This window comes from Desarmillaria tabescens, assembly GCF_030435595.1.
Source record: "Desarmillaria tabescens strain CCBAS 213 chromosome Unknown EV420scaffold_7, whole genome shotgun sequence".
Taxonomy (NCBI): Eukaryota; Fungi; Basidiomycota; class Agaricomycetes; order Agaricales; family Physalacriaceae; genus Desarmillaria; species Desarmillaria tabescens.
In genome coordinates this window covers 604,112-627,532 of record NW_026848306.1, presented here as the reverse complement: position 1 = coordinate 627,532, position 23,421 = coordinate 604,112, and the positions used below count along the sequence as shown (strand labels likewise).

General features: G+C 48.8%; 8 protein-coding genes and 1 non-coding gene across 9 annotated transcripts; 2 read left to right on the top strand and 7 right to left on the bottom strand.

Moving 5' to 3' along the window:
- Window positions 1-332: 332 nt before the first annotated feature.
- On the top strand, window positions 333-3,402 carry EV420DRAFT_1100725 (uncharacterized protein). The gene is made up of 3 exons (XM_060465832.1): window positions 333-521; window positions 576-2,963; window positions 3,017-3,402. The coding sequence occupies exons 1-3, from the start codon at window positions 402-404 to the stop codon at window positions 3,122-3,124; spliced, it is 2,616 nt and encodes an 871-aa protein (XP_060334960.1). The 5' UTR covers window positions 333-401; the 3' UTR covers window positions 3,125-3,402.
- A 1,231-nt stretch (window positions 3,403-4,633) lies between these two features.
- EV420DRAFT_1728806 (uncharacterized protein) lies at window positions 4,634-5,910 on the bottom strand (the record flags this gene model as incomplete). The annotated part of the gene is made up of 3 exons (XM_060479879.1): window positions 4,634-5,318; window positions 5,376-5,783; window positions 5,860-5,910. The coding sequence occupies 3 exons, from the start codon at window positions 5,908-5,910 to the stop codon at window positions 4,668-4,670; spliced, it is 1,110 nt and encodes a 369-aa protein (XP_060334959.1). The 3' UTR covers window positions 4,634-4,667.
- Window positions 5,911-6,970: 1,060 nt separating this feature from the next.
- On the top strand, window positions 6,971-8,230 carry EV420DRAFT_1760920 (uncharacterized protein; the record flags this gene model as incomplete). Its single annotated transcript, XM_060480642.1, has 6 exons — window positions 6,971-7,298; window positions 7,353-7,451; window positions 7,502-7,676; window positions 7,728-7,835; window positions 7,894-8,085; window positions 8,157-8,230. Exons 1-6 carry the CDS (start codon window positions 7,251-7,253, stop codon window positions 8,228-8,230), a joined length of 696 nt encoding a protein of 231 aa, XP_060334958.1. The 5' UTR covers window positions 6,971-7,250.
- Window positions 8,231-10,257: 2,027 nt separating this feature from the next.
- On the bottom strand, window positions 10,258-12,419 carry EV420DRAFT_1100674 (putative phosphatase regulatory subunit-domain-containing protein). Its single transcript, XM_060465831.1, has 2 exons — window positions 11,202-12,419; window positions 10,258-11,146 (listed from the first exon to the last, which is right to left on the bottom strand). Exons 1-2 carry the CDS (start codon window positions 12,319-12,321, stop codon window positions 10,467-10,469), a joined length of 1,800 nt encoding a protein of 599 aa, XP_060334957.1. The 5' UTR covers window positions 12,322-12,419; the 3' UTR covers window positions 10,258-10,466.
- Window positions 12,420-14,095: 1,676 nt separating this feature from the next.
- EV420DRAFT_1638569 (uncharacterized protein) lies at window positions 14,096-15,165 on the bottom strand (the record flags this gene model as incomplete). Its single annotated transcript, XM_060476845.1, has 2 exons — window positions 14,096-14,992; window positions 15,046-15,165. The coding sequence occupies 2 exons, from the start codon at window positions 15,163-15,165 to the stop codon at window positions 14,096-14,098; spliced, it is 1,017 nt and encodes a 338-aa protein (XP_060334956.1).
- Window positions 15,166-15,356: 191 nt separating this feature from the next.
- Window positions 15,357-17,259, bottom strand: EV420DRAFT_1618626 (isovaleryl-CoA-dehydrogenase; the record flags this gene model as incomplete). The annotated part of the gene is made up of 10 exons (XM_060475369.1): window positions 15,357-15,481; window positions 15,554-15,647; window positions 15,859-15,953; window positions 16,007-16,098; window positions 16,147-16,237; window positions 16,290-16,495; window positions 16,545-16,690; window positions 16,737-16,940; window positions 16,993-17,076; window positions 17,128-17,259. The coding sequence occupies 10 exons, from the start codon at window positions 17,257-17,259 to the stop codon at window positions 15,357-15,359; spliced, it is 1,269 nt and encodes a 422-aa protein (XP_060334955.1).
- A 194-nt stretch (window positions 17,260-17,453) lies between these two features.
- Window positions 17,454-17,551, bottom strand: EV420DRAFT_t78. Its single transcript has one exon. It is a non-coding gene; the product is annotated as a tRNA-Phe (tRNA).
- A 329-nt stretch (window positions 17,552-17,880) lies between these two features.
- EV420DRAFT_1100435 (uncharacterized protein) lies at window positions 17,881-20,959 on the bottom strand. Its single transcript, XM_060465830.1, has 6 exons — window positions 19,968-20,959; window positions 19,865-19,918; window positions 19,749-19,816; window positions 19,600-19,696; window positions 19,496-19,548; window positions 17,881-19,442 (listed from the first exon to the last, which is right to left on the bottom strand). Exons 1-6 carry the CDS (start codon window positions 20,703-20,705, stop codon window positions 17,984-17,986), a joined length of 2,469 nt encoding a protein of 822 aa, XP_060334954.1. The 5' UTR covers window positions 20,706-20,959; the 3' UTR covers window positions 17,881-17,983.
- Window positions 20,960-22,377: 1,418 nt separating this feature from the next.
- EV420DRAFT_1264197 (white collar 2 type of transcription factor) lies at window positions 22,378-23,370 on the bottom strand (the record flags this gene model as incomplete). Its single annotated transcript, XM_060467215.1, has 4 exons — window positions 22,378-22,572; window positions 22,622-22,874; window positions 22,921-23,107; window positions 23,160-23,370. 4 exons carry the CDS (start codon window positions 23,368-23,370, stop codon window positions 22,378-22,380), a joined length of 846 nt encoding a protein of 281 aa, XP_060334953.1.
- Window positions 23,371-23,421: the final 51 nt, after the last annotated feature.

The following is a 23,421-nucleotide window of genomic DNA, read 5'->3' as shown; positions in this document are numbered from 1 at the left end:
ATAACTACAGGACTCTTCTTTGTCGTCCACCACGTCACTCAACTCTTCATGTCTAGCCCACGGAAATCCGATGAAACATCGCGCAGCGAGTCAAAATCAAAGGCAGTGGACTCCATCGAGCACCCAAACGTCTATGATGCTGGAGGAAGTGTAGACAGTGAGGTTAATGAAGACAACGAAGAGGAAGACACGGAGTTGTCGGATGAGGAGAGTATGCACAATGCTGTCAAGCCTCCGAATCCTACAGCATCCTCTAAGGCGAAGAAGGCTTTCGGGATGCACAGAGCGCAACCTACCGCGAGAAGAGGTATTATATTCTCTTTGCATTCAAAGCGGATGTATGATATATTTTGACAGGCAACGACCCATCCAACTACGAAGACAGGTTCCCCGAAGATCCCATGTACGCAGAGACGGCGCCTAATGCCAGAGTATGGAGAACACTCCAGGAGGAAAGCGCGATCCACGATGCGAACATGGTTGAAGAATTTAGGGATAACGTCGATGTCCTCCTAGTATTTGTAAGTGGAATGTATATTGTCTCTTCTGTTACTGAGTATAGCTATACGCTGCAGGCGGGTCTTTTCTCAGCGGTCGTCACGACCTTTGTCGTCCAGACGTCCCAGAGTCTGCAAGCTGATTATGCTCAGGCCTCGGCATCTATCTTATTCGAATTGCTTCTCGTTCAACGTGCAATCGCCAATGGCTCTTCCGTCGATGCCATCCCCGTCTCTTCGCTCAGCCCTCAGACCGCATTTGTACCTTCAGCTACAGATGTCTGGGTCAACGGATTGTGGTTCACCAGTCTGTTTCTCAGCCTGACAACTGCGCTGGTAGCTGTTCTCGTGAAACAGTGGCTGCATCACTACATCATCCTCCCCTCTGGAACCCCTCGTGACCGGTGCTTTGTTCGACAGTACCGGTATATGGGATTCCAGAAGTGGCACGTCGAGGTCATCGTTGGCCTACTACCTGTTCTCATGCATCTGGCTTTAGCTCTGTTCTTCGTTGGATTGTCGCTGTTCCTCCATCCCCTTCGAGCTGCTCTTTCACGGGTTATTTGTACGGGAACTGTCCTGCTGATTGTGGCATATACGGTCATGACCATCCTTCCTATGTGTTTTCCGCAATGCCCCTACCGCACTCCACTCTGTGATCTTACATACCCTCCCTATAATTATATCGCCTTCTTATTTCAGAAGCACTACAATCGACTGCTTGAGCGTATACGTAAGGAAGAGGTGGAGCCAATGGATAACACCAAAGCAAAGCTAAACTCCTTAAAACAGCTAGAGCTTGATGCAGTGGAGAAGGTGTCAATTCGATTATCGGTCGAGGCATTGCACTGGCTGTTCTCTGTCTCGTCAAACCCTACAGTCCAGAGCGTTGTTGTTGAATCCATAGGCGGGCTGCCCATGGAAGCTCTGGTAGACGTTAATGCTGTTTTTCGTGGCAGTCCATCAATCGACGATGTACGAAAGAACTTACTGTTGTCGCTAACCAGAAACTATTATACCAATCGCACGTTGAAGATAGTGGATATGCCATCAGCGATGAAGCATAAATTCGAGCGGCTCCTTCGTTCTTGCATGTTCATTTCTTGGAAGAGGGCGTGGTGGCAGCCCGATCTTAACCAATTGGACCGACTGGACCGAAATGGGACTGGTGCTACTTTCGTGACCCAGATACCAAAATTGTTTAGGTCCGGGTTTCCGTGGGGGTGCGGTGGATTTCTCCACGATATTCTATGCCTTGAGACGCCAGCAAAGTTTCCTCCCATTGTCTGGGCAAACCTCGTACAGGAGGCAGTACTAGCTGACTGGGACCCCAACCTCTTTGATACACTCGACGAATTCCCAATGGTCCTTTGTTCAGCTGTGACTGGTATCGTTGGGGGAGGCACCCCAAAGCAGCAACTATTTGCTTCACCGCTTGTTGTAGACTTTCAACATGCGGTTGAGTACTTTCCCGAGATGGCACTGAAGTATATAATGTGTTGGTTGTCGCCATTTGATTCACTTTCTGATGAGCACGTCGTGTGTCGGGCAGTGGCGGCTTCTATCCATCTCATGATCCATAGGCTTTGTCGATCAGCAGCAGGGACAGATATCTCCGAGACCCCTGAGATCCCGTTGCTGCGTTTGATGTTCAGTACATTGGATCACTGGATTCGTTTTAGGAAGAATCTCGAGTCTGTTCAGAAGATACTCGAATCAATCATCGTGAATACTCCGATTTTCAGCCAGGATCTAATTCAAGGTCCAAATGATTTCTACTGGGGTTTGGTCCTGGATTACTACACTGACGTAGTGAGTTCGAAGACTGATGTTACTTCACATATACATCCTTCCTCGTCTGCTATTCAGTTGCTCTTCACTTTTGTCACCACTCAATGGTCCATGCTTCCCACATCTTCCACGACTCAATCTGCACTTTCCTTCCTGGTGTTGTGTCTCCAAAACCGCATTAGGTCTGCATATGATGCATTTTATGAACAACGTTGTTTGGAGTTCCTTGTGACGCAACCAGTCTCTTCATGGTCAGCATTGCTCTGTGGTGCATATGTCACTGGCATCATCGATTCAATACCATTGCCTGGAGATGATGTCATAGAGAATCAGACACTCCAGCAAGCAATGGATCATCTTTATGAGCCTGAAAATCTCTTTTTTGTGGCCTCTACCTTGGCCATGTACAATGATTGGCTGAACTGGAACCCGGTCTATTTACCAAAATTCCGTGTCTGGATGCCCAATATCCTGATAGCACTTGCTCGAATTCGGCCGTTTGATCACGAATGTCGACAGAGGCTTCGAACATTAGGTGAGAATGAAAACTGTTCCATTGGATCAGAGGGCGAAGATGAGGGAATCAAAGAACGGAGGCACAATATGCATGCAGCTATTGAGGGGCTGGAAGCGTCCTTAGCAACGCCTCCTCAGGTTGCAGCGAGTTTAGAATCGGTATAGTTGCCTTATTCCTTGCTTTTTATTGACGTTACTAAACATTCCTTTAGGCAGAGTCACCGCAACCTGAGACTCGGTTAGATCATATAGGTCGCCTGCTACCTTGGCGTCGACAGCGACACCAGGATGGGGAACACCAATTGGCTGAAGGTGTTTAGTTACATTCTCACTGAAGCTTTATTATTCTGTTGATAATCACAGTCTCATGAGTAGCAGACTTGAATTTGTATATACATCCGTCTCAATATCAGCGAAAGACTGTATTTATCCGCAAGCAACTTCATCCTTCAAAATATCAAGGTCGTTGCCGTGAACCTTGACTCAATACATCTCACTGATCGGAAACAAAGGGTGTCAGCATGAAGGATCAAAATAGCTCGGAGTACGTACGTACAGTTGAAGTGGAGGTTCTGTTAACTGAGGGAATAGACTAATAGTTAGCGTTCGCAGCCAGCAAAACGAAACCTTACCACGTAGTATTCCACTCAGAATAAGGAAGAGAGACGGGAAGGAAAAGAGCTGCGGCTTCAATTAAACCTTAGATTCTTGCGAGGTGGCTCCATTCTGGACCATCCACCTTTGAGACGAGTTTGGAGGTATAAGAGTCTTCCGAGACAATGTTAGAAATAAGAGAACAAAGCACGAATCTACTCACCGTCTTTGTTGGTACGCTCAACAGCAAACCTTCATGAAAAAACTTCAAGTCCTGTAATATCAAACAGCGCGTTGGCTAGTAAAACCACAATGAAGCGAAGGCGACGTACAGCAGAACATGAGCTCGTGTCTCCGTCTCCTCGAAACTACTCGGCTTTGAAGGATGGCACTGTGCCATCTATGTTTGCAAAACGGCGTTGATACCAAACGTTGGGTCGGGGAAGAAGTGAGTCGGGTGAAAGACATGCGCGGAGCACGGATATTCCACTTCGCCACCCTGTCTCTCCCCCGCATATCCCTGGTCACTTTTCACCGCCAGCTTTTACCACCATCGCATCTCGGGTCATCTTCTATCACACAACGGCATTGGTGAGAATGCCCCTTCCACCGTTCTCTGCCTGTCAACAAGCTGAGGTAGTATCGGGATGAAGGGACTTTACCTACCGTCCGCAATGGAGGAGCAAGCAGGCGGAGAGGAAATGCGCGGGAGAATGCATGGTCACACGAGTATGTTGGTTGCCGAGTGTTGGACCAAGACGATGGATCGTCTTCTGGCGGGCAAGCCCAGGAGCCTCGATTATACACGCACTCTGAGAGGACGTGTTTTTTGATGTCCGGCAAGCGAAAGCATACCGTCGTCGAGAGGTGAAGTCAGGTGAGGTGGAGGTTGTGCAGGCAGAGTACGTACTTGTCACTTGAGGAACTGCTTTCGTTGTTGACTATTTATGTGCAGATTGGAGGCAGTACATCAAGTTTCGAGCTCAAGGCTCATAATCACAACAATGGTATGGTACCGTCATCACTAGTCGACATCCGGCGAGCGCAGCATAGCTGTGACTATAGTTGCCGAAGGATAGATGCTGTCTAGGGCTAACACCGTTCTTCTGAGCTGTGTACCCCCGAGCCCTTGTACTGTGAGTGTTTTTGTACCTAGGGTATCGAACGTTGACTTAGACGTACATAAACGACGAAAATGGTCTCTAACCATCTGTGTATGATTAGATATAGAAGATGCACCCAAGATTATGCTACCTACCTTCCGCGTCCCTAACACTTTGGAGTTGGCTGACTCTGAAGAATCAAAGAAGGCGAGCCGAGCTCTGAACGTTCGCAATCATCATGAGTGTTAGAAAGGCTAGCATTGCTTGCGAAACGTGCATCATCAAGAGTTGCATCGGAGCAGTCACTGATGTCAGAGCTGGTATCTAAGCCCTCGGCACTTGCTTCCGTCCAGCTGTCTCCAGTAGAGCTCGGTCCGACACCATCACTAGCATGCTCACGTCCAACTTTGCGCGATTTACTCGTTGTTGACTGCTCAGAACCATCCGCGGATTCGTAATCTCCCCTTCCTCTCTTCTTTATAAGAGTCTCGCGCGATGGAAACGACCGCACCAACTGTATCATTGCCCAAGCAAACCGCACGAACAATGCGTATCCCTGAATACGAGTAGGGAGTCTAGCGGTGCGCATGTGGTAGTTCTCTGCCAATCCGATGTGCCACGGTGCGAAGAAGAATGATACGTATTTGTCGCCAAATGGTGCAAGTACATGGGAGGGTCGATCCATACATTCCTTCAAGCCGGATTCCAAGGTGAGGATTTGCCGAATATCATCGATAGGGCGGGCGTCGGGCCCTAAGGCAATGTTGAGATCGTTCTCATCTTCGGAGAAGTATTCGAAGATACGGTGGTGGTTGTACTGCGCAACGATGATAGATTAGACAAGCTGAAAAGCTCAAAGCGAGAGTCGACATACCCATGGTGCATAAGCTTCAGGAACCAAGTGCATGCCTCGAAGTTCTTCATTCAACTCAGATATGGCAGAATATCCATCGGCGTATTGGAGAGCAAGGCTGATGTCACTGAACGAGGCCTCGTAAGGCGGGTTCATTACGGGCCTGTCGCGTTGATCTATCGCAAGCCGTCGTTCTGGTACCTCCGTCCGAGCAAGGGGCGTCCATTCCGAAAAGTTCAAGCATACAGGATAGTCCAGACGAGCGGCGCCATCGCTGAGAAAGAACCAGTACTTCTGTCCTGTCAGAAATCCATTTTCGTCGATCCGAATTCTTCCAGAGGGTTCCGGGGTCGATGTCGCGACAACAAGACAAGCATCGAGGACGAACCAGTGGGGGATACCGAAGCATTCTACGCCGTTTTCGATGACCTTTTGGCGGCGTCCTAGAATGAAAACGGGAATCGACGGACTGGGTGATAGATGCTTATCCGTTCGACGTGGTCACTGGGTCAAGAGGCGGGCGAGGAGTTTGCGAATCTGCCGTGAGTTCTGTCATGGTAGAGAACAAGAAAATTCCTGCTACGTTAGTAGTAGGTCTTATAGAGGGATGGTGGTAGCCGAGTTTTGAGTTTAACCCGAAGTCCGATGTCATAAAAATTTCTATTTGTGGAAGAAATTTACGGCCCAACGCTTCAAAATTTCCGTTTAAGTCAGAATTTCGGGGTGGCACAGTCGCCGCTTGTCACTGTTTACATGTGACCCTCTGTTACTATCACGCTTTCTGCGGCGTTGTTCGGCCGATCTTGCCAAGGATTCTGACTCTGAGAGAAAATGCGAGCTGGTGGCGGCAGAATGCCGCCACCGAGCGAGTCTTTTTCTCTCAGCAGCAGAAGCCACCACCGCTGAGTGAATCATTTCAAGGGGTAGTACTCTCTCATTCATACTACTATTTTTTGAATGCTAACTATTATTGATTATGACTTCGTTTTTTTTCCGCAAGCCAAGATTTGAATAACCCTTGGGCCTTGATTCAATCTCTCCTGCAGGAATTATAGCCAGTAAACCTCGCAGGATCAATCAATTATACATCAGCTTGGTTTATTATAAACTATCATAATTATATAAAAAACGAGGTTTCAAGGGGGGTCAACGTAGCAGGCTTTGCCCCTGATGTGGGCCTTGCAGGCATTATAACTATCAAGAGTCTAAGTGAACAGTGAGCTGAGAGTCATATTGTCGTGCTAGTCTCAGTTCTGAGACAAAACAGGGAATACGGACGCGTCGAGCGCCTGGCATTTCCAATGCGAAGATGCCGTTCGGCAAGTTCAAACTCCGATAAGAAAAACTAGAACCAAGATAAGCGCTTACCGTGAGGGCACAAAAAGCTTAGAGCATATTTTACTTGCAAAAATGATCTCTACTGCAGATTTGAGAGCCAGAAACCTCGCTGATCCATATAGTCAATCAATCCGCCTTGCACTCGGCAGACCGGCCGATTACTGCCGATTGATGGTGGCTGTATCTCGGCCCGATACGCTTCATCTGGACTTTGAAAATGCACTGCCACCGGCGAGGCAAGGGAGGGTTCGGCTTCTTAGACACGTACCGATAGCACAGCCATGTGGACGAAACATCGGCTGATAAACAAGCCTATCGGTTTACTCCGCCCCGGATCTCTCAGGCTAGTACATATGGCACCGTGTAAACTACTCTGAGCCTGCAGATCTATAGATCAACTCTCGAAAGCTGTACTTCTCCCGATGTGGTTGAATTCTGACCCAGGCGGCCAGGCCAAGGGCCTTCTCAGTCATTTCACCTGGTCGTCTATATCCAATCGGTCATGCTGAAAAGTCACACCATTCCTACTGCTATAAGTCTTCAAGATAATTGGACAGCATGTTCAAATACTCGCCATGTCGAACTACAACCACCACTATGATAATGGTACATCCCGTGTTCCACTACATTGTCTTCATGCTTGCTGACTGAACAGTTCAGAATACTACTACAACACATACCCCATGGCCGTCGCATCCGACAAATGCGTGCCCGTTTCAGATTCACTCCTCTCGCGTGAGAGCTACTATGTTCCCAATGGTATGTTTCCCTTTGCACCTACCGCGCCTACCACTGACCTGTCTTAATAGGATATGTCCACGAGTGCAGGATACCTAGTTCACAGCTCGTCCCTTCTGTGGAGCCCAATACAATCTGTACGTACTGTCATCCTTCGCTTCACCGTTACCATGCGACGGCGTTTATCAGCTCCTCTGCAAATACCTTTCTCACCCTCCCAAGTACAATACCAGGTCCACGAATATAGTAAGTATTCGTCTCTGATTTCTAATTTTCAGTTCTAACAAACATCTGTAGCTAACGTCTCCGCCGTTTCATCTTGGCCTCCGGAATACAACATACCAGAGGCACCGCCCTCATCGTGGACACCTTCTAGTCCAATGACAGCTGAATTGTTTCTAGACCGTAAGTATTTTCGCTCTTTTTTTCGAGATTATTTTGAACATTTACGTTCTTGACATAGCTCTTTATTCGTCCCCCTCAATTACGGATGGCTGCACGAACGTGTTTGATCTTCAGTTCGGAGACTCGCTGCAACCACAGGATCTTGGGTGCAGCCTTTCCTCCAGTTCTGTTGGTTCTCCCGAGCCGTGTACCCCTCGTGAGGTTGTTCGTCCAACAACGACGCCCAAGAAGCCAATTCGTTCCCGAGACGGTCAGTCTTCTCCACGGCAGCTGCGGCACCCATGTCTCATCCCTGGATGTCTGCGGCGCTTCACTAACCAGTATACCCTCGGAAAGCACCTGCAGGCGCACAAACCGAAGCCCCCTCCTTCGTTTTTGTGTGGGCTAGGATGTGATGGACGTTTCTCAAGGCAGCATGATCGCCTTAGGCATGAAGTTGCCCAACATGGCAAGGTGTGTGAGTTCTCATGCGAAGTTTGCGGACGCTTCTTTTCGACGGCCAAAACCTTGGACAATCACAAGTGTGTTCTGGTACCAGGTGCTACACGATGGATATATCATGTTACTCGATGATGGACCGTATCGCCTGATTTGTGTCTTTCCAAAACAAAAAATAGGATAGGTCTTTTGGGGGACTATTGAAGTATTCAAAAGTTGTACCGTACGATATAGCCACAATAGGGTTGGATTATCATTCCGGATTTCATGTCAGCTCGAACCTCGATTTTAAGCAACGGAACACCACAGCCAGTAAGCCTCAGCCACACAGCGTAACCACCACCATCTGATTTCGAGCGTAATTGAATAGTCCTACTTCCAAGTCCTTTCCTAAAACGGTACCGTCTTTGGTCTTCTCTTCTTTGGGGGTGACTCTTTCTTCGACATGAATCACCTTCGGTTTTGAATGGGATATCAATTCCAAGATGTAACGGTTTACACCCTGAAAACTACGTGTCCAGCCGTTTTTCACTAGGCCAAATCCTTCTCGCGACTATCTGAGATACTATTGTCTCTTTGTTATTCATTTCCAGTATCATTCTTTCTTGGGACACTTCTCTGATAGAAAAATCTGGGCCAAGGCTTTGTCCGACTTGCACTCCCGAACTTCATCATTCACGTAAAATTGACGAGAACAGACATCTTACTAGATGCTAGGATGCGTGCGCCTTCCATCTACCCCCGGACCATTGAACTCGACCCCGGTCAATTGATATGAAGCTGCACCTTCGCAGCTCTCACCAAGAAAACCGAGAACCTTCCCGGATACTACGGCTTGGCAGAGGTCATTAATCTTCGTTGGTCAACGGTCGAAGGGATGTTGCTTCATCGACTATATTGTATGTTTACGTGTATGTCAACAGCATAAATGAATTAGCGTGTTAGGAGGATCTGAAGGTGGTCACTGCTACGAATCCGATGTATTGCGTTCTGAGAGGCTGCACTAAGGATTTACGAACCGTTGATTCATAGGGTCACAGATCACAATCCAGAACTTCCGAAGAATCGTGATGATCGGGACCGAATTGGCGTAGTATCGCGTTCGTTAAGTTTGCACAATTTGCACTGCCAAAGACCGTGGCCTGAGTGGATGGCGGGAATTCGCAATACTTTACGCGGCGCACGATCGCAAAGCACAAAGTAGGTACGCGAGGATGGCTCTATTGACGTGAAAAATCACATTGAATCCAAAGGGAGGTGGACCAACGTTAGATGAAGGCGAAAGTAATATTCATCCTGCGAGAGAATGAAGAGATAGGAGCCTTCTCCACAATAAACCTATTTTTGAAAGGTCAAGCATCAGAACCCGTTATTATTTTCGAGGAAGAGGGCAGACAAGAAAACAGGCGAAGCTGGATGGCGTGACTAGAAAAATTTCCTTTCTTTCCGAGTCCTGCCAGTGCCGAGATTGCGCGTACCGTGTTCCATCTCACGCGATCTCGTCGATACATAGATAGATGCCTTGCTTAATAAGGTTCTTACCTTCCTTTCCTTCCCTCCCTAGTCGCTTATATCCTTGTCCGAGCCTTGAGGAGGTCAGTCGCTCTATCGTTTTCCTGTCTCTGTACCATTACTCCATTTCTCGTTGGTGCAGGTGCCCTTGGTCAATCCGTGCTTTGTGGGATCCAGGATCCTTTGTGCCTGAGTCCCAGGCACTGTACCACATTGCACGGATCCAAAGCCAAAGCTTTGACAGGGAGGACAAGGGCTCGGTGAATTGCTAGAGTGCGGTTTTTCGGCATGGTATGATTACTTAGTGGCAACCCACTCCCAGGTCGCATCGTAACGCGTCCCACCTGGACCTGTCAAGACCAAAATGGCCCCGATCAAGAGCTCTAGGCACTGTTCCACCTGAGAAATCTCACTGCCGTCATAACCGGCTCGAAAATTCTATTCATGTTCACCACCCAAATAAGTAATGATAACATGTGACGATGATAAGGGTAGGTACATGCATGACAGCAAGCTGAGTGTAGTACTACTATACATACATGAGGAGTACAAGTACATAAGTAGGAATGAGTAAGTGGTAGTACAAAAGTTGGTACATAAATGAGAGGAAAACACATACAAAGGAGAGTGAAAAGATGAATAAAAGACATATGAGGGCAGTCATATAACATGGATGGCATATCATCCCTTCTGCCCCTTCTCCAGTGATGATGAAGCAAAGCACCATTGCTTCAAAAGGGTATTATAAAGGTCCTCAGGTGAGGATGAGGGAGTAGTAGATGATTTTTTCCCCAATCGCAGAGTAGGAGGGGGAATCAGAGAGACACCGGGTAGAAGTGGTGATGACAGCGATTCCAATTTGGGTTCAGGCACCATGGCATCAGAGGGAACTGGAAGACTTGCTGGCTCGGCATACAGCGGTGCTTCCAATGGATTCGCCCATTCCTCAATGGGCGAGTCCGGTGGGGAGTTGCTGCCTCTCGATAGAGCAGGCGTGACATCACTATCCCCATCGGAGTGCGCCGGAGAACCAGTACCCGTCTGTGGCTTGGACTCGGAACCCCCAAACCAAAACATGCCAGTGCCCTCCGCTTTGTCTGTGATAGGACTCAGTAGCGGAGGGACAGCGTTGTATTTGGCATAGTTGGCCAGCCTGAAGCCTTTCAGACAATGCCGAAGCGTCGCCTCCGACTGCGCACGGTTATGTCGCGGAGGAGGCGAAAGAGTTGGTGGTGATAGGGTGGGTCTCGAGGGGAAAGAGGAAGGAGCAATCGTTGGGAACGGAACCGAGCTCTCAGACGGAGCTTTTGTCAGAGGTACAGCCTGGGCACGGGCTTTCTTGATCATTGCAGGTGACGCGTCTAAAGTTAAATGGAGTGAACAAGTGGGAATGGACCTGGTAGGATAGGTACTTACGGTTAGGGCTCCGAATGAAGGCCACACGATAGTTTTTCCCGGCGTTATTGTCCCACCATTCACCTCCACGTGCGGAATATCGAGCGACCAGAAAGATGGTGCGATTGATAAGGTTCGAAGTGTAGTCTCCCAGTTTGATTATATATTCGAAGCGGTCCCAAGTGCCAGCCTGAGGTCCTCCAGTAGTAACACCTACGGCGACATCACCTACAGTAAGGTTCCTCTCGGGCGAAACAGCCTGGGGTAACGAAGGCAAAGACGTCTGATACCGAGCGGCTACTTCAGACGTCGTTTGCCATTCGTCAAGGGTGAACCTGACGTAGACCAGCTTCTCGTATGAAATATTGCGCACGAGAAGCGTGCCTTTGAGCGCCAGTGTTGATTGGGGGAGAGTCAAGGACTCTAGTATGATATTAGACCGCTCTCTTGGGGCTGTAGGGCTTGGCACGGGGTCGGTCAATGGAGACAGGGAGTACGAGGGGATAGCCAATGGAAATGGGAATCGTGGGGTCCTTGCAATACGAGAAGAGCCATCGTCGGTCTCGGTTTCGGTCTCCGCATCGGAAGAGGGAATAGATCGAAGGAGGGAAGCGGGTTTCGCAGACTTATTGAACACGCGAACCGTTTCGAGCTGGTGGCTAGGAAAGTGAACGCTTTTGTGGCAAGGATGCTCATGATAAGAATCAGCAGGTGTAGAGGGGGCAGACCGAGCACGATAATGATGAATAGGCACCAAGGGCATAGTATCAGGGACAGATGATGAACGTGACGATCCCTTGAGTGAGGGTTTGAGAGGCCGACCATTAGAGGCAGAATTGGTTCTCTGGGGCGAGGAAGGACTGCTGGGAACGTTTGGGCTGAGGCTTTGAGGCGAGGTTCGTGAAAAGGTTACGCCCAAGTGAGTATCGACCCGTAATGGACTTGCTTTTTTTCCAGCTGACTGGGGGCTGAGGAGACCATTATCGCTGTCAGAGGAATAGTCATTCTGGAAGCGAAAGATAGGGCGGTGTTGTGCAATCTGTGGCAACGAGCCGAGAGAGATAGTGGCGCCTGGAGAATGTGTATAAGAACGATGGTGAGTCAAACGTTTTGGGTTGGAATCAGGTAGCAAGGAGGCCATACCTCAGCCTGTGGTGATGGTTTAACGTTTATCGACGACCAGGCGGGTGTAGTTATTTCTTGATTTCAATATATGTATCTCCCCGATTTCATCTCAGCTCTTTACATAGCCATGTTCTTAGGTCTTCATTCCCATTTGTGAACATTCTATGCTATCCATTGCCTAGCGGTTTCGCGTGCATTTTCAACGTCTGCCGTTAATGTTCTTGCGTAAAGTTCGTCTTTGCCACAATCAAGTCCCGGGTTACATTACAGCCTGGATGTGAGGAAAGTTGCATTCCGAATCTCTGGCGCAGGACAGCAAGTCTGCGATGGTTCTCCCCTTGTGCCTGTCGACATGTCCTAATGCACATATCCTTGAGCTGGCAGGCTTCGACGTGCGCGAAAATGCTTGAATTTCCTCACCCACTATTCCAAAATGAAATGTTTAATTGTGAACACAACAAGAGAAAACTGAGCAACAAACCCGATAGATACTCGATGGTACGATGGACAAGTTACGAGGGGTAGAGAGTAAGAAACGTTTAGTTCGAGGAACGGGCGAGAATCATACGCAAAAATATTGAATGGAGTTGATTGCGGGTCAGAAACCATGATGAACACGATAAACTGCGTTAAGAGAACATGTCACAACAGGCGTTTGACAGCTAACCCTGCAACCATTACGTGTGCCCCGTGCGATCGCAGAGCTTTGAGATCCCGCCACTTTGATTGGTCCACATTCTCAGTCCCTCAGGCCCAAGCTTCTCGTGAGACTTGGGTTCGTATTAACCATGCATATGTTATTCAAAAGGGTAAAAAATTGTCACTGCACATGTCTGTTGATTCTGTGGATACGCATACTCGGCTACTAAATACCCTTACGGCGCTCTCGTAGTACGCACATCAGCACTCGTGTGATCTCTAGACACTAGTACTGTCAGGCAATCAGTAAGCATCTATTATTATCACTACATCCCTTGGGAATGAGCAAGTTTGTATTCGTCTTGAAAAGCACAGGTCTTTCCGTCTAACCATCTTAATGCATAGGCAGGCATTTTCAACGTACTAGGTGACGAGAACAACCAAAGACAGCGAAGACATGAACCTATGCCGCTGAGCTCAAACCTCAAAGTCATGGGGGGATCAACCTCAAAGTTCCTGACACCATTTCATCCTCGAGCCGGTAGAACGCACTATTCATCACTATTTTTGCAACCTCTGGATCGTTTGCCTAGACTGTTGAAATGAGAAACTACTACTTCCGCCTCCTTTGCCTCGACTCGAATGATTTTTATTTATCTATATATCGTCCATAGTCAGTACCATTATTTATAGCAGCAAAGCCCCTGATTCTACGACCGAAACTTTCCGCACCTCTCATCTTCTCCTTTCCGGCGGCCGGTATCCTTGAGGTCCGGATGACATACGAAACACACAAACCAGACGTATACATTACATAGAGTAGTATTTAGTATAACCTCTGTATCCAACTTCCCAAAATATGAATCAAAATCATACTTGGTCACTGGTGCTTTTTTAACGACATGCCTGAGCCTGCGGGAGGGCCCTAATTCTGCCAGAAAACCGACCAGAAGAAAATACGGCTAGGTCTAATTTTTTTCCTGTTGGCAACTCCGATTGTAGCTGTTGAAGAAAATAAAATATTGATGTAATACAGTAACGTAAGTAGCGTTTTTTGTCGAATTATAAGGATGTATTCTATGCATTCCTGCCTATATCCCATACATTGAACGATTCCAGCTCTATTCAAACCCGAACCCGCCCTACCCTAGTCACCACCGCGGCTCCTCCTCCATCTTCACAGCTTCCAGCTCCATAAGCTTCCTCTCCTCCAACAGTTGCACGTTCTGGAACGCTAACGGCGTCGGCGTGTGTATCACCGGCGACGGTGTCAAGGGCTGATCTGACTCGCAGGTCGATATCGGTGAGGTGTCCGTCGACCCGGAGAAAGACGATGAGGAAGAGCCGGACGTGGCGAGGGCAAGCTGCGGCGGGTATCCATCGCCGAGACTCAAGTTTTGGAAGCCGTATGTAGGCATGGGCTGGGAAGTGTTGTAGATTGCATCCAGGCTGCGATGGTGGTTGTGGTGATGCTGAGGCGGCATCGTTGAATTCGGGGGCTGATAATATCCATATCGTGAGAACACCTGCGAAGGATACGCCGGTTCCTCGACGTTATAGGGAAGTGAAGACTGGCTTTGAGCCCTCCGAATGGAGTGGCACTGGCCATTGCTAATAGGCTGTGAGTCCAAAGGCCGGTTGCCGCTTGGATATGGCGGGAGGGGAGGCAGCTGTAGCTGTGATTGCGGGAAAGACTCGATTACTGGCGAACCAGAGAGAGAAGCAGGCTGGGAACGAGATTGATATGGGACATATTGCTGGAGTGGCTGGCTCGTAAGCTGGAATGGTTGTGGCGGGAACTGCACGGAAGGAGATGCCGACAGATCGTAGGAGATCAGATTGTGACTTTGCTGTCGTAGGAAGTGGTGATATTCCCTTTCCCGCTGCTTCTCCTGGTGTATCTTGGAACCATGCAAATCGATACTGGAGACCGCACTCCGTAGCTTTGGAGTAGATACGTTTCCCCGTGCACGAGTTTCCCTGCTCGTGTACTGGCAAATTAAGCCGCGGGTAGTGCAACGTTTGCAGACCGGCTTTTCGCCGGAACACTACAGCATCAAGGGTTAGACGATCACAAGCCCAATTAGAGCAATTGATTGACCTTAGTTTTCCGTTCTCTACATTTGTCACAAGCTTGCTGTGTCCGTTGGCGCATGGAGGTGTTTGCAAAAGAAAAACTGGCTGGAGAGCTGAAAAAATCGTCGGCAGAGGTGGAGGTCATGGTGGTAACAACGAAAAGTAATCCGTAGCAAATCACCCCTAAGTTTTTTGAAGTTTTAATCCGGCTTTTCCGATTTCTGGCCATTTTGAGCTGATCGAAGATCGCAAAAGGGATATTTCTCATGATAATGCTGTACACGTCCACCTACGACCACTACTAATACACCCGACCACTCGGAGGAGGGAAAAAAGCTAAGACCTTGACTTGGCGAATTGAGCATTGAATTCTCGGCCTATGAGCATGCGTCGGATTTCTTGGGTACCAGCGCCAACAGTGTAAAGTCTTGAATCACGTAGAATTCGTCCCATAGGATAATCTAAAGGATTTGTCAATCAAGTGCCTGTACGATCAGGGCGAGGATGCGATTATCGCATGCAAAGGTACACACCATTCACATACCCGTTCCCACCAAGACATTGCATGCCCTCGAGCGCAACTTCAACGGCCTTCTCAGTGGAGTACAGAATAGCTCCGGCACAGTCCTATAGAAAAGATCATGTCAGATGTGGTGGAAGAACGTTCTAGCTCTGGAAAGGGGGAAATCCACGAGAGCTATCATAGGAGCCTCTGGAGGGATTGAAACCGATTACTCAATCCAGCGTTCGAGATGAAGAGCGTGCAACGGATGTGCAACTGCCATCGAAGACGTGCGAGATTCTCGGGGCAGAGTACTCAGCAAGTCTTAGTACTTACTGATCTGCTGACTTTTCCGGCGTCGCATGCCTTTGCCACGGCATAGACGTAAGCCCGGCTAGCATTGAGTTTGGTATACATGTCTGCTATCTTTCCTGTGAACGAGGACTATGAATTGAATACCATAAATAAGTGAAATAGATCCTGCCTTGCATTAGCTGGAACTCCCCTATGGGTTGTCCAAATTGCTTCCGCTCGTGAACATACTCGACTGCGTAGTCGAATGCGGCTTGCATGAGACTATAGTAAAGTTGAGTTCAGAGCAGAGGCCAGGCAGTTGGTACAGACCCAAGTGGTCCTCCACTCAAGACAAGTCTCTCGAGGTCCAGGCCCGACATCAAGACTTTGGCGCCCCTGTTGACCTCCCCGAGCACGTTTTCTGCACAGCATGGTAAATTAAAAGCTGGAACACATAATAGGCACATACCAACCTTCTGGTACAAAACAGTCCTCGAAAATTAATTCACAGGTGTCGCTCCCTCTCATTCCAAATTTGTCCAGCTTCTCATCAGTAGAGAAACCTTCAGAGTCACGCTCAACGATAAAGGCGGTAATTCCCTTTGAGGGGTTGGGATCGTCGAGAGGGACTGTCTTGGCATAGACAACAAAAGTGGATGCAATAGGACCATTGGTGATCCTAGACATCGTTACAGTCCAGAGCGTTGAATTGACACATAGAAACTGACCAAAACTTATTACCATTCAATTTGTAACCTCCAGACACTTTCTCCGCTTTGAGTCGCATGCTGACAACATCGCTTCCACTACCTGTTTCGCTCATCGCTAAGGAACCAATCTTTTGGCCTGTAATCAAATCCGGAAGATATTTCCCCTAGAGGAACAATCAGCTAGGGTGGAATTTCAAGTTTAATGCTTGCCTTTTGCGCATCTGTTCCCCACCGATGAATCTGGTTCACACAGAGGTTAGAATGAGCACCGTAGGACAGTGCAACGCTGCCGGAAGCCTCGGATAACGCTTCCATAGCCAAGAGATGGTGCATATATCCAAGTCCAAGACCAGAGTACTGTGGTGTGACCGTGATACCAAGAAGTCCCATAGATCCAAGAGCGGGGAATAGTTCCTGGACCACAGATTAGTTGTCCCTTCCAAGTCTCATACCAAACGCATCGTACGACAGGAAACTTGTTGGATTTATCAATTTCTGCAGCACGCGGGGCAATCTCTTTCAGTGCGAATTCTGTTACAGCAGATCTGAACTGAAGAAGATATATGTACTAGTTACGTGAACGAGGCAAATCACAGCGCACCTCTGCCTCATCATCGCTCAAGCCAGCCACATCTGTGTTGTAGTATGAAGATACTAATCGCCTTGAAACACGTGCACTAGTAGGCCAGGCAAGTCGACGGACAGGTCGTGATAGAAGAGAGAAGACAGCCATGTTCAAGTCCAACTGTTTACCCCGCACCTCCGCACTGACGGAAAGCGTGACATGATGTCACCGTTAGTCACACTGAGAGCCGATCAGTCACAAGTCGTCACGGTTCGCCTCGATCCCCATTTCTTCGCTCTCTTACTCATTTCTTGCCGCCTTGCACTCGAATGAAAAATAGAAACAGCTAAAAGCAAAAGCTATGGGGAAACCCGGGATCGAACCGGGGACCTTTAGAACTCAATTTCCTAATTAGGAAACCAACTTCAGTCTACTGCTCTCCCAGCTGAGCTATTCCCCCATGTCATTATTGCGGAAATAGAATGTATACAACATGAAAACTTCAAATACATTATAGACGCCTCCAATCTTTCACACTCCGATGCTATCTCGAAAATCCTGTCCATCCATCACTTCCAGAAACCAGTAGCAGTACAACTGCATTTGAAAAACAGTTCATGGAATCAAGTTACTCAGTATAAAACACTTAAGAGCGATAGAAGTGATCCTATGATGGCGATACCCTGAACACATATCCTCATTGTTTCACTGCACTGACAATACATTCGAAATTCAGTTGCAGCCGATAACTCAAACAAGATTGAAGACACAGATTATTATACAGAATATAGTAGCGGACAAAGGATATACAACAAGAAATATAACAACAAGATAACACAATAACAACACATCAAATGGAACCCTTAAGCTTGATTCCTGCATCGTCAGCCTCCTACTTTGGCAACGACAGTGACCCATCTTTCGTCGACAACAACGGCGACCCAAACAGACTTGTAAGGCCATCGTCCTGATCCTGCTCCCGGTCCTCTTTCTCGTTCCCGTTCCCGTTCTCATCCTCGTCCTCGTCGTTCACCATAAACTCTTTGAAGACACGCTCGTACTCCAAATCCTCTGCCCTTCCGTCACCGTCAGTCTTAGACTGATCTCCTCCAGACGTCTTCGAAGTAGACGTTCCTGCCTGCCCCTCGCTCAACGAAGGAAAAAACTCTGTGAACCATGGCATGTCCATGATCACAGCAGCCTGAGGCCCCTCCGAAGTACCACCACTTTGTTCTTCCTCTGTTTTCGCCTGGTCTTCAGCAGTGTCGGTCGGTTTCTCATCTAGAGTGGCAGGTTGATCGACGGGGGAGGGGTGAAGTGGAGGAAGCTCGAGTTCCTCGCCTGGTTCGCCGTCTCGGGTTCTGGGACTTTCAGGCAGTGAAGGAAGAGTGGACCAAGCCTCGTCGGTGGATAGAGAGTCCGTCGGACGCGTCTCTTCGACTCCAATGACAGGACCTGGAGGCGGTGCTTCGTCTCGAGATCTGGGACTTTCAGGCAGCTGTGGAAGAACAGACCAAAAATCGTCGAAGGGTACAGTGTCCGTCGGATACGTCTCTTCGACTGTAAGGACAGGAGCTGGAGGCGGTGCTTCGTCTCGGATTCTGGGACTTTCACGCAGCGGAGGAAGAGTAGACCAAAAATCGTCGAAGGATACAGTACCTGTCGAATACGTCTCTTCAACCGTAGGGGCAGGAGCCGCAGGCTGTGCTTCGTCTGGAGTTCTGGGACTTTCGGGCAGTGCAGGAAGAGTGAACCAAGCCTCGTCGGCGGGTAGAGAGTCTGTCGGACGCATCACTTCGACTGCAATGGCAGGAGCTGGAGGTGGTGCTTGTGTCGCGGCATTTAGCTGGACGGGAGTGCGTGCAGGCGTAGGGAGGGAATGCTCGGAAGGGCCGGGCAAGTTTCCCACCGAACGGTTTGGGCCGTTCTGCGCATACGACGTCCGTCCCATAAAGTGCTTTGAAGCGGCAATCCTCTTTTGCCTGTCGAGCACCTCGTTCAAGGCCATAACAACCCTTTCCTCAGTACGCTTTTTCTCATCGTTGGAGGTGATTTCTGTCAAACTGCTAGATTGAAGGCGAGCAACCAAAGCAGCAGTGGGGGATAAAAAGGCAGCTGGCCTTTGGGTATGCATATTCCAGAGAAGATATACTTCCCTTTCGCTGGTAAGAAACCATCTGCAAACGGGGGGAAAGTTACCGCGAATCCTTTCGGTAAACTTTAGCAGGGATTGTCCTCGTAAAAACGTCACGACGACACTGTTTCGAAACAACGATGCGATAGAAGCCATCACGTTGTTTTTGAATGCCAAATTGTATTGGCCTCGATTATTGTACTGACCAACGGCCGACCTGATATTGCTAATAAGGACATGGCTAAAAACTCGGTCGGAAAGGAAACTCACGGGTCTTGAGAGTACCGGTACATCGTTTGCGATGAACCATTTGCGCCATTAGGCTGGGAACAACAAATGAGCGATAGGAACATCAGGAGCAAAATGGAGCCTACCGCATGCCTGACGTGAGTTGAGGCACGATTTTGATTATAGTAGTGCTCCGGGTTCTGCGCAGACGGAGTATTACCACCTCCATTTTGAGGAAAGGTCCTGCCCAGCCGACGATCAGATGGGTACAACAATACAATGCGCAACATCTTACATGTATTGATTGGCCTGCACCCCTGATGCTTCGGACTGGACGCCTTGGTTGAATTGCATCCCCGTCATCTAAAACACAATGAGTGGCGATGACAAGAATGAACGTTGAAAGCTAACCACAATGGATTGGCCGTTGGATGGCCCGGTGACGGCGGGTGGCGCGCGCATACGCTATGAAAGACATCAGACAGTATATTTTGAAAAGCACCGGTACACATACACCAGTTGCACTGAATCCAGGTTGGGGAACGGGCGGCGGAGGCATGTACACTTGTCGACTACCCGCGTTCGGCCTGGCGCGCTTCACCGGCCCCGAAGACGATTCGCCTAAGCTGCTTGCATCGTCGTAGTCGACGGCCTTCCGTTTACCAGCGGCCTTGGCTGACAGACCACCGTATTGACCCTGCCCTTCAATCCGCTCCCCGGTCAAAACATTGTTACTACCAGGCGCCATCGTATGATTGGGTGCACCAAAAAACTGCTGGGGCACTTGATGACGGAAGTTGCGAGGAGTATTGTTCATCTGGGGGACGCCCCCACCGCGGTATATTTGCTGTTGGGGATGAGGTGTGACTTGCCAGTTGGATTGTGGAGCTTGACCTTGAAATCCGTAGGCGGGGTACGACTGCATAGGCTGCTGTGTTTGGTAGACCTGTTGAGGAGTTTGGAGTTGAGGGGGTGCGGCATATCGAGGATGAGCTGAAGTGGGAGTGGTCTGTGATAACTGTTGGTATGTGTTCGAAGGAGCGTTGGATTGGGGATAAGGAGCGTGGGGGGAAGTCCACTGGATATTTGCGTAGTGGTTGCCGCTTTGCTGTTGGTTATAGTGAGAGTGGAGAGCACCAGTCTGGAACTGGTACTGTTGGAGAGGCACGCCGTTTGCGTCCACAGAATGTGGTGGCTGGTATGGCATCGTGTGTCCGTCCTGGGGTATCCGCGGGAGCGGTGGGCCCGACATGGAGACAGTGAGAGAGGAGAGATAATGAAGAAAGACTGCAGGAGTGCGACAATTGTCTCTGGCGTTAAGCACAATGAATATAGGTCGCAGTAGCAGTGGTCTAGAGTAGAAAAGTGGCAGAGCGAAGAGTTATATAGAGCAAAGACATAGTTTACACAAGTTTGCCCGCTCTCGCGTCAAACATGTGACCTTGTTTTTCCCTTTGCCTCTTGGTGGCGGAACGTGGAAGCTTCGGTCCGTGCTTGTTGGATGAATGTTTGTTGGTAAAGACATCCCACAAAGCCCAATCCTGAGGCTGGCGCCTGGGAGCTCCTGCAAGAGTACCCGGATTTCATGATCGCAAGCCAGGGTAGAGACACCAGTAGCAATTTGCGAGCCCAATTACTATTGCAGCCTCTAGATTTATGTATACTTCAGCATCTATGCTGATCTGTGATCAAAACAAATCCCATCATGCCGCAAGCCCAACAACGCCTACAACGCGTCAGTATCCCGAAAGAAGACAAGTCGTGGCTGCATTCAAGGTCAGATCCAAAAACCAGAAACGAGGGGCTCTCCACAGTGAAGCTAGCGTATAGAGTGCAGACGGTTGAACAAGATGGTACGGGGCAATGACCAGGCGAGGAAACAAAGATGTCAACAGATGCGCTTGTCTTGACCGACTCTTGGACCGAAAGAGCACTGGATCAAGCGAGCAAGACAACAAGAGCTACTAAGCGGTTAATCGTCCTCGAAAGGCTGGATTCGGTACGTGACAGACGACTTTACTGCAAGGACTTGGAAGAGCGACTCAGAGCCGGTATCAATTACGGCACTATAGTCCAGGACATGCAGATTCAAGAGAAAACGTAGAGATTGAGGCGTTTTACCTGCTTGACGGAAAGCGAGCGCGAGCTTAAAAGTAGCGAAAAGCGATCCCGCTTCAAAAATGGGAGGGAAAGACGCGACAACGCTTCAACTATTTCCTTTCTAGAACGGTGACATCGGTGCGTTCGGTCCGAAACCTCCGAGCTCACTCAAGTTGCACTCAAGTTCAATGTTCAAACGTTCATCTTTCTACTTCGTGCTAGAATTCATGCGGATATTATCTGGATTCAACGTGAACCATGAATTCTAATTTATTGGAAAACGCTTCCTGAAACTCTCTCATTTGAACGACGGTATTTCTTTTGAACAGATGTACACCACCATAGAGTATTCAAGTTCTATATCCGGTCAAAGTAGTACCTCAAGACTTCCTAGCGTCTGAATGGCCTACATAATGCATTCTCGCACCCTTCACTCAAAAGTACTCAATTACTTTCGGAAATAACTCGGAGCATATGCACCCGCCAAGCCCTTCTCCAATCATTCCGTCATGTCGGAGTCGGCTGAGAGATCATGGTCAATGTTTTTTAACGCCGGACTGCGACGGGCGGTGAAGACTCTAAGCACAGCTCGAGAACAGCTCGGCATTATAGGGACGGAGACAGCATACGAGATATCTCCGAGGTCTCCATAATACCGCGTCGATACATATTGATTGGCGTTGTTCAGTAATGAACGTTTGAACATGGACATCTAGTTTCCAATGACAAAAAATTAGGGTGTACAAGTATGATACAGTTACGCGGTGGGCTACAATAAATTTACAGACCAGTCTGTCCAAGTGTCCAAAAAGAATAACGTACCCTCAAGTCAAGTGAACGCTTTCTCCAACCGCATCTGCCGCCGACACGTCGTCGGTTCTCCTCATCGACTTTGCCCAGCGCAGTCCACATGCATTGCAAAGCGTCTTCGGCCCTAGGGGACCTTTACGCCACTCGGGGGAATCCGTCCTCCCGCATGTTACACACACATACTGGTCAGACGTATGCGTTTTCTTCGCCTGAATCAACGAATTAACAGACAATTCCTACTGAAGCACATGAACAAACCTTTTTCTTCTTCCCTCCATCGTCGTCTTCACCAGCGGTATGTACATCAAGGCTACCCGTGGCGTAGAGACCGCTCCCGACCATACCACCATTACCGCCACCCCCATCAAACGTCTCCCCAGCCATCGAAGTAGACGTAAACAGCGGCAGAGGACCCTTGGTCATAACACTAGGCGACGAGCTCCCCGTAAGCTCACGCAACCGCGTCTGCAGGCGCTGGTTCTCCAACTTCAAATCCAAGAACGTATTCAGCCTAGGAGCTATGAGAAAAGCCACCCAGGACGAACAAAATAACACACATGGACGTATTCTTCCCCGGATACGGCCTCGCCATGGTATACCAGCAATCATCCTCAATACGGGATTTGATTTCGAATAGGACGTCATTAGTTTGATTGGAGCATTTCAGGCGCGCATAGGAGTGTAGATCCCGGTGGGTCCGCACGCTCTCGGAAAAAGTCGACCGGAAAGCGTCTTGGTCGCCAACTACGACGACCAAATTAGTAAGAAAAAAATGGAAATTTGTAGGCGGGAATACCAGAAACGATTTCTCCAAAATCACAATCCACGAGGTCCACCTCGCGCCAGCCCAACAGCTCGGTCACTGCCGTGCCAACGTACAGTACCTTGCATTCGCCTGACAAGACAAAAATGATGGTATCGGCAAGTTCTGATACCAAGAGATCTGCCCAGCGTTTTCTTTTGGTGAATTCATAGCCCGTTGCGGACACTGGCTCTTTCGTCGACATCAGTGCTCGTGGCAAGACGGACGACAACGAAGAAGCAGATGCAAGAAGCGA